This window comes from Oratosquilla oratoria, chromosome 8 (assembly GCF_046742065.1).
Source record: "Oratosquilla oratoria isolate Oo_2021 chromosome 8, ASM4674206v1, whole genome shotgun sequence".
NCBI lineage: Eukaryota > Metazoa > Arthropoda > Malacostraca > Stomatopoda > Squillidae > Oratosquilla > Oratosquilla oratoria.
In genome coordinates, this window is record NC_134784.1 from 5,090,757 (window position 1) to 5,103,256 (window position 12,500).

The 12,500-nt window shown below is 43.6% G+C and overlaps 1 protein-coding gene across 1 annotated transcript in view; it reads right to left on the bottom strand.

The window, feature by feature from the left end:
* Positions 1-12,500, bottom strand: part of LOC143027562 (DE-cadherin-like) — a gene marked incomplete at its 5' end in the record, with an annotated part of 100,513 nt that overhangs the window by 54,220 nt on the left and 33,793 nt on the right. The window contains 9 exon segments of the mRNA XM_076188872.1: positions 2,234-2,395; positions 2,802-2,958; positions 4,522-4,698; positions 5,322-5,433; positions 6,417-6,503; positions 6,781-6,977; positions 9,294-9,482; positions 10,937-11,080; positions 11,422-11,535. Of these exon segments, the coding sequence (XP_076044987.1) occupies positions 2,234-2,395; positions 2,802-2,958; positions 4,522-4,698; positions 5,322-5,433; positions 6,417-6,503; positions 6,781-6,977; positions 9,294-9,482; positions 10,937-11,080; positions 11,422-11,535 (1,339 nt within the window).

Sequence of the window (12,500 nt, forward strand, 5' to 3'; positions counted from 1 at the left end):
ATAGAAGAAACTATTCGGAAAGGTAAAAGTATTAAAGTGACCGAGCGTAGACATGCTTTAGGAAGACAGCAAATGATATATTTGAAAGATAGAAAGGGAGAAATAATTAAATGTAGAGACAAAATGGTAAAAAGAGTAGAAGAATTCTACCAAGAGCTTTACTCGTCGAAGGCCGTAGTTGAATCAGTAAACTCATGTGTAGACGTTAGTAGTGTACCAGAGATTACAAAGGAAGAAGTAGAATTTGCTCTAAAAACTATGAAAAGAGGAAAAGCACCTGGGGAAGATGGTATATCAATAGATCTATTGAAAGACGCTGGTAAATTAGTTCATATTAAATTAGCTGAGTTGTACACCCAGTGCTTACGTCAAGAAAGCGTTCCGGATGCGTGGTGCAATGCTATAGTGATTTTGCTTCATAAAAAAGGAGACCAGAAGGACCTTAGTAACTATCGACCGATTAGCTTGCTATCAAACGTATATAAAGTATTCTCCAAGATCCTTACAAATAGACTGAGTCAAGTTCTAGATGGAAACCAACCGAGAGAACAGGCAGGCTTTAGAAGTGGATATTCAACTCTAGACCAATTTGCAGGCGATAAACCAACTAATCGAGAAAAACGACAGTATACAATATACCTCTGTGTTTAGCTTTTGTAGATTACGAGAAAGCATTTGATTCAGTAGAACAAACAGCAATACTAAACTCGCTACGCAAACAGGGTATAAACGAACAGATCGTAAGAGTTTTAGAAAAGATTTATTCGAAAGGTACCGCTATAGTTCGACTACATAAAGATACAGAAAAAATCAAGATCGAGAAAGGAGTACGGCAGGGCGATACAATTTCACCCAAACTTTTACAGCTTGTTTGGAAGATATTTTCAGAAGGTTGAGTTGGGAAAAGAAAGATTTGAAGATTAATGGCGAATATTTGAACCACCTAAGATTTGCAGATGACATCATTCTTATTTCAGAAAGAGCAGAAGACTTGCAAGATATGCTGAGCGATCTAAACAAAGAAAGTATCAAAGTAGGTTTAAAAAAGAATAAGAGTAAAACCAAAGTAATGTTCAACACGACAGTTCAAAGTAAAGAGATTGTAATTGATGATGAGAGACTTGAGGAAGTTGAAGAGTATAATTATTTAGGTCAGATGGTGATGGTGACGAAATATCATGATAATGAGATAAAAAGACGCATTACAATTGGTTGGAAAATGTTTGGTAAGTATAATAAAATCCTGAGAGGCTCTCTACCTCTATGCATTCTACCAGCAATAATCTACGGATGTGAGACTTGGAAGCTGACGAGGGCGATGGAAACAAAGCTAAGGACTGCACAGAGGAGAATGGAGAGATCAATGATGGGAATAACACTGAGAGACCGAAAGAGAGCAAGTTGGGTGAGAGAGCAGACTAGAGTGAAAGATATTGTGGAAGCAGTAAAAGAGAGGAGGTGGAATTGGGCGGGTAAGTTGGTGCGAACGACTGATGAGCGATGGAGCAAGTATGTTACTGAATGGACGCCGCGAGATAGGAAGCGTGGAAGAGGGAGACCAGACAGAAGGTGGAGAGACGAGATCGAGAAGTTTGCAGGAGTGACGTGGCAGAGGGTGGCACGGTCGTGTGAATCATGGAATGCTATGAAGGAGGCCTTTGTTCAGCAGTGGACTCAGAATGGCTGATTTGATATATATATATATATATATATATATATATATATATATATATATATATATATATATATATATATATATATATGCAAAATAACCACAGGAGAAAGGAAACTTGTAGACAGTAAGTACTTTTGTATATTACAGTCTGAAGATGTAATATACGAAAGTACTTACTGTCTACAGGTTTCCTTTCTCCTATGGTTATTTTGCATTTTTGTATCACGGTGATGTGATTGCTTGCAATATATATATATATATATATATATATATATATATATATATATATAATATGTGTGTGTGTGTGTGTGTGTGTGCGTGCGTGCGTGTGTGTGTGTGTGTGTGTGTGTGTGTGTGTGTGTGTGTGTGCGTGCGTGCGTGTATGTGAATGTGTGTCGCAGCAGGTATATCGTCTCACCAAAAGAACTCAATGGTTATCCGGAGCATTGCCATCAGAGTTGCCTCACTGTTGAGGAGCAATCAACTTAACATTATGCTCACTCCCACTCCACCCCTTCAGACTCCAAACACTCCCAAAGGAATCCCCGATAATCTTACCGACATCGGGATCGTTGACCTTCAGGCGAAGTCCCGTGTCCTTCCCGACCTCCCGGTTCTCCGGCAGAAGGACTTCGTAGATTCCGTTCTCTAGGTCGAACTCCGGAGGAACGTCATTCTCGTCGTTGACGGTCACCCAGAAGAAGCTCGTTTTATTGTGCGCTGCAGGGAAGAGAACAAGTGGGGGTGAGAGAGAGAAAGAGAGAGAGAGAGAGAGAGAGAGAGAGAGAGAGAGAGAGAGAGAGAGAGAGAGAGAGAGAGAGAGAGAGAGAGAGAGAGAGAGAGAGAGAGATACAAAGACAAAAAATACAGAGACACATACACAGTGATATACTATATTATATAGTATATCACCTTCTTTCACCTTCAATCTTATTTGTCATAATATATATATATATATATATATATATATATATATATATATATATATATATATATATATATATATATAGAGAGAGAGAGAGAGAGAGAGAGAGGGGGGGGAAGGGAGAGATATTTTGTGTTCATGAATTTTTGTGTATTTACATAAGTACTTGTTTGAACCTGACCACAGGGGTGCTGTACTTACTTCCGTCCGTGGCCGTGATGGGAATCGGGTACTGCTTGGTCTTCTCGCGGTCGAGGGCCTGCGTCGTCCACAGCTCCCCGTTTTTGCGGTTGATCCGGAAGTTCTCGAGGACCTCGTTTCTCTCTTTCGAGTCAGATTCCGAGATCGAGTAGGTCACCTGCGAGGACGGAAGGAAAGCCAAACAGACGGGGTGAGAGAGAGAGAGAGAGAGAGAGAGAGAGAGAGAGAGAGAGAGAGAGAGAGAGAGAGAGAGAGAGAGAGAGAGAGAGAGAGAGAGAGAGAGAGAGAGATAAAGACAGAGAGAGAGAGAGAGAGATAAAAACGAGAGAGAGAGAGAGAGATAAAGACAGAGAGAGAGAGAGATAAAGACAGAGAGAGAGATAAAGACAGAGAGAGAGATAAAGACAGAGAGAGAGAGAGAGAGAGAGAGATAAAGACAGAGAGAGAGAGAGAGAGAGAGATAAAGACAGACAGAGAGAGAGAGAGAGAGATAAAGACAGAGAGAGAGAGAGATAAAGACAGAGAGAGAGAGAGAGATAAAGACAGAGAGAGAGAGAGATAAAGACAGAGAGAGAGAGAGATAAAGGCAGAGAGAGATAAAGACAGAGAGAGATAAAGACAGAGAGAGAGAGAGAGATAAAGACAGAGAGAGAGAGAGAGAGAGAGATAAAGACAGAGAGAGAGAGAGATAAAGACAGAGAAAGAGACACATAAAAAGACAGAGAGATAGATAGGCAGAGGGCGAGAGACACAGGGAGAGACAGAGAAAGAAATAGATAAAGAGAAAGATAGAGACAGATAGAGAGACATATAGACAGACAAATAGATGATAGATAGATAGATAGATAGATAGATAGAGAGAGAGAGAGAGAGAGAGAATGTATGTGTGTGTGTGTGTGTGTGTGTGTGTGTGTGTGTGTGTGTGTGTGTGTGTGTGTGTGTGTGTGTGTGCACGTTTATGCACATTCATTGTTCATGAGAGAACGGGGATAAAAGAAATATATTAGAGGAAGGAATATTGTGTAAAGGAAAATAATATAAGGAAGGGAAAGGAAAAGATGAAAGATTTGGCCAGAGAATAAAGAGGATAAAGAAAATATATCATTAGGCCATACAATATTGTAATGTTAACTCTGCTGATAATGGTAATAGTTGCACAAGATACTGATAATCATAATAAGAATCATAATGTGAGTTTTGATAATACATTAATACAACAAAGAATTTTGTAATGATAAATACTGTTGTTGTTATCACTACTAATCCCATTATTACCATTACCAATGTTACTAAAACCACTACAACTACTATAGCCATCACCACCAGCACCAGAACAATCAATATCGCCACCACCATAATTGATAAACACAATAGCTGGGCGCGTTCCTCGGTGCATTTTGTTTTAGTTCGGTCGCGGTTTGCGCTCCCAAACTAGTAAAGCTTAGGAGGCGGGTTCACACCAAAATAAAAGCCCGATAGGCCACATACTATACCAAAAGAAAACATTTGTAGGCCAGATACTATGTCAAAGAAATTTTTCGTAGGCCACATCCAAAAGGAAGGCCACATACTATACTGGCACTTATATTATTTTAATAGTTTGGGCGCGCTAACCGCGCGCCAAACTACAGCGGAACGCACCGAGAAAAACATATAGAAACGCACCGAGGAACGCGCCCAACTCTGATAAGCACGCGACAAAGTCTGTCATCGTTCTCACCGTATGGAACTCCTCAGAAATGTCCTTATCCTGGGCCACGATGGTCATGACCAGGGTGGGTTTCTCGATGTTCTCGAGGACGCTGCCCTGGGAGGTCCCCTTGAAGATGGGCTGGTTGTCATTGACGTCGAGGACCGTGACGGTCACCGGGAAGTCGATCCGCGCGTTTTTGATATTCTGCCGGGAGATGCAGACGTGGAAAAAACATGAGTTTCCGCTGTAATCTCACCTCTCACGTCGTACTTCTCATCCAGCTTGTCTCTTACAAGTACAATAGATCAAACACTACAAATCTATGTATGCAATTGGCAGTTGCTGCCAAGTTTATGTAAAGAAAGACCAAATGTGAGGACGGAGCCTTTTTTTATTAGTGCAACGTTTCGCTTCTTCTTACAGCTTTATCAGGGTAATACGGGCTTCGTCCTAAATCGGTGCTTCTTTAGACTACAACTCTCCACGCAAACCACCCTTCCCCTTTCAACTTCCCTCCACCCCTACTTGCTACACCCTGGCACCACCCTGGCACCACCCTGGTACTACACTGGCACTACCCTGGCACCACCCTGGCTCCACCCTGGCATCACCCTGGCACTACCCTGGCACCACCCTGGCTCCACCCTGGCATCACCCTGGCACTACCCTGGCACCACCCTGGCTCCACCCTGGCTCCACCCTGGCTCCACCCTAGTATCACCCTGGCACCACCCTGGCATCACCCTGGCTCCCCCTGGTATCACCCTGGCTCCCCTTACACCACCCTGGCTCCCCTTACACCACCCTAGCTCCACCCTGGCACTTACGGCGACTTGGACGAGGAGTTGATACTGTTGGACAGTCTCGAAGTCAAGGGTCCTCTGGGCCACGTAGATCTCGCCGGCCTTCCCGTTCTCGCAGTAGTAGTCTCGCAATGGCCTGGGACGACGAAAAAGGAATAAGGGGTGTCAAATTCTGGCCACGAATAGGAAATCGGACGTGATAACCAGTGCTTCTGTCCTTGGAGATAATATCCCACTGAAGAGGACTCGGAGATATTTGAAAAGGGTAGCAGAAAAAGGGGATTTTAAAAGTAAAATAAAATAGAACAAGTAAATATGTAAATGATAAATAATAGTAGTAGTAGTAATAATAATAATAATAATAACAATAATAATAATAATAATGATAATAATGATAATAATGATTGATAATAATGATATTGATAATTAATAGTAATGATATTGATAATTAATAATAATGATAATGATAATAATAATGAATAAATAAAATCTTTAAGTGAGAATGGTCTTCACTCGGAATGGTGTACGACACTCTGGTCCGTACTTAAGCCACTGAAGTTCCTATGACAAGGGTGGGCAACCTTTGGCACGCGTGCAAAACCTGACACACGACTTTTTCTCCGGCACGCGAAACCCAGAGCTCACCTTAAAACAAAAATCAATATATCTCCAACTTCATTTGTATGACCAATGGTAACCGCCCTTGGAGGTGATGGAGGGGGCTCCATACTCGTATATAGACCTATAATTATACTCCATTGGCACTGGAGAAAGGGTTGTATCAAATATTGCCATTTGCCATCCCTTTCCATAAAGTTATCTAACCTCCTCTTACAACAACCAATGGTTTCAGCACTCACTACTACTACATGGTTACTAAGTCTATTCCATTTGTTAACCATTTTATTCGTAAACCAGTTTTTACCTGTTTTCTTCTCAAACCTAAGTTTGTCTAATTTAAACCAATTACTGCGAGCCCCACCTTACTGTCTTAGTATGAGGACCTTGCCTGCATTATCCAGACAACCCTACCGACCTAACGGCCCTCTGGTTGGCGCCAAAGGGTTATGTTTAACAACGGGTCGAATCCGGCGCCAGGAGAGAATCAGAAATAGTCACCTGATGTCAAAGGTCCCATCGCTGTTGCGGCTCGTCTCGATGCCGTGGTCGATCTCGAATAAGACCTCCGACCCATTGATGTTCGAACTATGGGAAGAAAAGCGACGTTGCCACACTTAACGGAAACTCATGGTTTAATACATCGTTACAAAATGATACTAGCTATATAAAATGATACTTGCTTACATGCAGCACACACACAACATACACATACACGCACACACGCACACACGCACACACACACACACACACACACACACACACACACACACACACACACACACACACACACACACACACACACACACACACACACCAAAACCAAGGTGAATCAAACAAAGTCCATTACCACAATAAGACCTACCTAGCGCAGATGACAGCCACGCGTGTGCCGTCTGCAGCATCCTCAGAAACCGTTACATTCTTGGGGTCGATGTCGTTAACGGTCGGCGGAAGCTCTCCCGAGGACACCACCTTCAGCGTCACGGGCGCCTTCGACGAGAGAGACTTCTCTCCCTGATCCTCGGCCACTGCCTCGAGCAGGAACTCCTTCGTGTTGGCCTAGTGGTGGAGGACGAGCAAGACCCGACAGATGAGAATTTGTTTGAGAGTATAAACGACTTCGGTTACAATATTCTATTTTTCAAGTCTCCAAATATCAAGTTATTTTTTTGCCATACATAGCAAAGCTGAATGATGAACTGGGAGATTGTACGAGTAAACCTATACAAATGTTATACATACTGTAGAAATGTTCTAGAAGAAGTCCTGACTCCTGTAAACAAAGTCATATTCTAATTATTCAAATGAAGGACGGAGGAAGCATGTGGGAGGCAAAATAGCCCAGTGTGATAATCCATTAAGGTGATGAGGGTGATGAGCAGACAGACAGAGGGAGGGGAGGTATGTAGCACGGTGATAGAAAGGAAAACATAAAGACGATGAGGAGGAAGAAGTGAACGGCGCACAGGAGAACTGTCGAAGCCATTCCTTCAAGACAAGAATGGAGAAGAGAGATGGGAGCAGGAGGTAAGTGAGAGGCAGAGAATGAAGACACAGGTATCCACTTGATTGCCGTGGTGTCGGGCAAAAACAGGAGCGCGAAACGCAACATTTATGGGCCCAAACAGGAAAAGGGGAAGACAAGAATAGAAACAACTGAAACTACAGAGTCGTTCGACAGAATAGGCGGCGAGAGGAATGCGAGTGTAGACGAGGAGGAGGACGAGTAGCAGGAACAGAAGCAAGGGGAGGAGAAGGAGGAGGAGAAGGAGGATGAGTAGGAGGAGGAAGAGGATGAGAAGGAGGAGGACGATTAGTTGCAGGAGCAGGAACTGAAGCAAAGGGAGGAGAAGGAGGAGGAGAAGGAGGAGAAGGAGGAGGAGTAGGAGGAGGAAGAGGTTAAGAAGGAGGACGATGATTAGTTGGAGGAGCAGGAACTGAAGCAAGGGGAAGAGAAGAAGGAGGAGGAGGAGGAGAAGAAGGAGGGAAAGGAGGAGATCGAGGGGGAAGAAGAGTATGAGAAAGAGGAGGAAGAGTAAGAGAAGGAGCAGGAGGATAAGCAGGAGGATAAGCAGGAGGAGAAACAGTGGGAGTAGGAAGAGGAACAAGAGAAGGAGAAGGAGATAGCAAGAGAGAGAATGAGAATGAGAAGGAGAAGGAGAGGGGAACAGGGGGTAGAGAAGGAAAGAGCAAGAGGAGGGTGGAAAAAAATGAAAGAAAAAGCAATAACAATCAGATTATGGAATGTAGGCTGGAAGAAGAAGAAGAGAAAGAAGAAGCACAAGGCTTTTAGAAGGAAAACGATTGAGAGGGGAAGTCCGGTAGAGATAAGAGCCGAGGGAGAGCCAATGGGAAGGCGTTATACAATGGAAGTGTGTATGTGTGTACGGGGTGTGTGTGTGGGGGGGGGGAAGGGCCGAGTTAAAACAAAATTTTGTTGGAAAATGAACATGGGAAATGGTGACTAAAAGTCCCATGAAATAGGTAGGGAGGACCATGAAAAGGAAAGTGGAGCACTGCGCGGCAACTTAAAAAAAAAGAAAAAAAAAAAAAAGAGAGAGAGAGAGAGAGAGAGAGAGAGAGAGAGAGAGAGAGAGTGAGAGAGAGAGAGAGAGAGTGAGAGAGAGAGAGAGAGAGAGAGAGAGAGGGAGGGAGAGAAAAGGAGAGACAGAGAGAGAGAGAGAGAGAGAGAGAGAGAGAGAGAGAGGAGAGAGAGAGAGAGAGAGAGAGAGAGAGAGAGGAGAGAGAGAGAGAGAGAGAGGAGAGAGAGAGAGAGAGAGAGAGAGAGAGAGAGAGAGAGAGAGAGAGAGAGAGAGAGGAGGAGAGAGAGAGAGAGAGAGAGAGGAGAGAAGAGAGAGGAGAGAAAGAGAGAGAGAGAGAGAGAGAGAGAGAGAGAGAGAGAGAGAGAGAGAGAGAGAGAGAGAGAGAGAGAGAGAGAGAGAGGGGAGAGAGAGAGAGAGAGAGAGAGAGAGAGAGAGAGAGAGAGAGAGGAGAGAGAGAGAGAGAGAGAGAGAGAGAGAGAGAGAGAGAGAGAGAGAGAGAGAGAGAGCGTGAGAGAGAGAGAGAGAGAGAGAGAGAGAGAGAGAGAGAGAGAGAGAGAGGGGAGAGAGAGAGAGAGAGAGGGGGAGAGGGAGGTGGGGGGGAAGGAGGTATGTCCCATTGGCGTACTTTTTTTCTTGGATGACACCATCCGAGATTTGTTAATAGATGAAATGGAATTGAACCGAAAAAAGGACTTCCACCAACTGACAATAAACAAATGATACAGAAATAAAAGACGTCAACACAACGAGGAACTTGAGTGTATGCAAAGCGTCTTACCATCACCTCCATATTTTCCGTTTCGGATCCTTCAGTCCAGCTGCTAATACTCACCATACTGGAATCCAGTTCTTTTATGAGTTCGATCTGCCCCGTGTCTTCCTGGATCTGGAAGTAGCCTTCGTTGTTCCCCTCGAGGCGGTACTTGATGAGAGCGTTCTTTCCAGTGTCCATATCCGAAGCCGTCACGCGAAAGAGAAACGAGGGAGCCTCCTTGTCTGAGGGAATGTTCTTCTCGTAGCTCTGAGGAAGAGAAGAGAAGGTGTGTGATTACACGAACATGTGTGAGCATGCGAAGGGCGTTCTCACGTTTAGATTTGTTGAGTCTACCTGGAAGCAATGTCCCCTCAATTTTTTTTTCTGTGAGTGTGCGCAGAAATTAGCTTGTGTGCAAACTTTGCCTTCTCTGTTTAAAAGTATGTGCGCACCCGTGCGAGTCCCCATCTAGTCGTTTAAGCAAAAACTCACAATGTAGTTCAGTTCGAAGCTTTAAGAATCATTTAGATAAACACCTAAGCAAGATGCTGTAATGACCATAATTTATTTTATATTATTTGTTTATTTGTTTTGTTATCTTTTGCCTCTTTGCTTATTATCATTTGCTTGATTCTCATTTATTATTAGTTATATGTCAATTTATTATTATTTACTATTTACCTGTTTGTTTATCATTTAACTATACCTATGCATTTATTTATGTATTTTATCTATTATTTACATTATTACATTTTTATCTATTCATTTATTTATTCATTTATCATTATTATGATCTTTTTGCATCCGACCTAGATATGGACCAAAAGGTCTCCTGTCGGCATGCTCCGCCTTTGTAATCCTTTGTATTACATATTACCTCCACCAATGGAAGCACTAGAGTTAGAAGAGAGAAAAAAAAAAGAAGCAATTATTGGTTTGACGCTTGGCAAGTTACCATATCTTTAGAGAATTTATAAGTTGTTGTTTGGGTGGAACTTCTTTATTGAATGGATTTTAATATCATTTGAAAACCTTGTGTGCGCACATTTTTTCTTTACGTACACTAGTTGTAAAACATATGTCAGCGCGCAGATGCACACAGCTTAGAGGGAACGTTGCCTGGAAGGTCTGGAAACTAAGGTACAAAGGTACGTTTTGCCCAGCGCAATTATTAACTTACCACCACAGCCAATGGCGGATGACGCATATCCTACTAACTGGCATCCTGTTTGGGTAAGCGCGTTGGTTGTAGATTCGGTCAAATTGATCAGCCTCGTATTTTGCAGCTCGAAGCAAAACAGACCCATCATTCAAAAACAAAGAATTAGTGCTCTAGACAATCATTGGACGATCATCGTTGAGCCATGAACGATCATCGTTGAGCGATGATTGTACCGATCAAAATGTACCTTAACATTTTAACAGTTTGGATGCTAGAGGAAAATTATTTCCTCCAGCAAATCAGATTCCCTCCCGAAAGCTGCGGGATGCAAATCTGCTCCAACAGTCGGAAGAAAAATGAAGAAGATGAAGAACCAGAAAAGAAAAAGGAGAAGCAGAAACAGAAGAAGAACCAGAAAAAAAGGAGAAGCAGAAGAAGAAGAAGAAGAAGAAGAAGAAGAAGAAGAAGAAGAAGAAGAAGAAGAAGAAGAAGAAGAAGAAGAAGAAGAAGAAGAAGAAAAAGAAGAAGAGGAGGCGGAAGAAGAGGAAGACCTCCTTACCGGGCGGTCGAAGGTCGGGGCGTTGTCATTGACGTCCTCCACGATGACCTTGAAGGAGCAGGCGCCCTGCAGGGGTGAGGGGCTCTTGTCTTTGGCAATCACCGTCAGGTAGAACTCGCGGTCCTTCAGGTCCCGGTCCAGGACCTGTGGTGGTGCGGAGAGGAAAAATAAAAAGAATAAAAAAATAAACAAAACAAATAAATTAATAGAAAATAAATACATGGGTCTTTATCTTTCTGTCTCTTTTTTTTTTCTTTCTTTCTCTGTCTCTCTCTTTTGTTCCCTTTCTCTCTCTCTCTCTCTCTCGTTTTCTCTCTCTGTATGTCTCCTACTCTCTATCTCTATATAGAGTATATGTATATCTCTTTCTATCTCTGTCTCTCTTTCTCTCTCTTTGTCTCTCTCTCTTTATCTCTCTTCCTCTCTCTTTCTCCCCCACTCTCGCTCTCTTATCCATATGTCCCTCGGGATGAAGATCTACTCACTCTGGTTGTGGAAATCTGGCCCGTGTTGTTGTCGATGTTGAAGGCATCGAAGTGCGTGAGGAACTGGTAGACGACCTCGCCGTTGATGCCGTGGTCCGCATCTATCGCCTCCACCTGTAGAGGGCGCAGAAGGAAGGGGAGGGAGGAAGGAGGAACAGGGTGAAGAAGAAGGAGAATGGAGACAAGGGTGAGGGGAGAAGAGTACCGGTGTGGTGGAGGACAAGATGAGGGGGGAATGAGGGGAGAGGAGAGGAGGAACAGGGTGAAGAAGAAGGGGAATGGAGACGAGGGTGAGGGGAGAAGAGTATCGGTGAGGGGTGGGTAAGAGGAAAGAGGACAAGAGGAGGGGAAAAGGAAGGGGGAAAGGAACAGAGAGGACAGAGTGTGGGGGAGAAAAATAAGATGCATTAGATATTCGCCCTCATACGTTGTACACACGAGACACGGAGAGCGCGATGCCGTCCCTGCCGTTTCTGATTTCAATTTCTCTCGCGTCTTTCGCAAAGGTGTTCTTTTCCTGACCATCACACCGTCACCACTACCTCCTCCTCCTCCTCCTCCTCCTCCTCTTCCTCCTCCTCCTCCTCCTCCTCCTCTTCCTCCTCCTCCTCCTCCTACTACTACTACTACTACTACTACTACTACTACTACTACTACTACTACTACTACTACTACTACTACTACTACTACTACTACTACTACTACTACTACTACTACTATCATGACATAACTAGTACCTCTCTCACCGTCAACCTTAATTTCAGCAATACGCCTGTATCATAACAGTCACCATGAACACATTAATCATTATCTGGCACCATCGCATGATGTTGATGAAAATACGGTCATCACAGATATCGTCCTCGACAACTTTTTCTCTTACTTAAAGAAAAAAATGTATCTCCTAGCTACGGTGACACGTTCTGTAGATATCTGTTTGCATAATACCAGCTGAAGGGCTGAGAGGCTGAGGGAATTGGGGACTCAATCTTTGGATACCCCGGCGCGGGTCTCAGGCTGAAACAACAGGCAGGCAGAGACCTGGAGGGCGCGTCACAAGACTATTCTGGGTCTCAGCG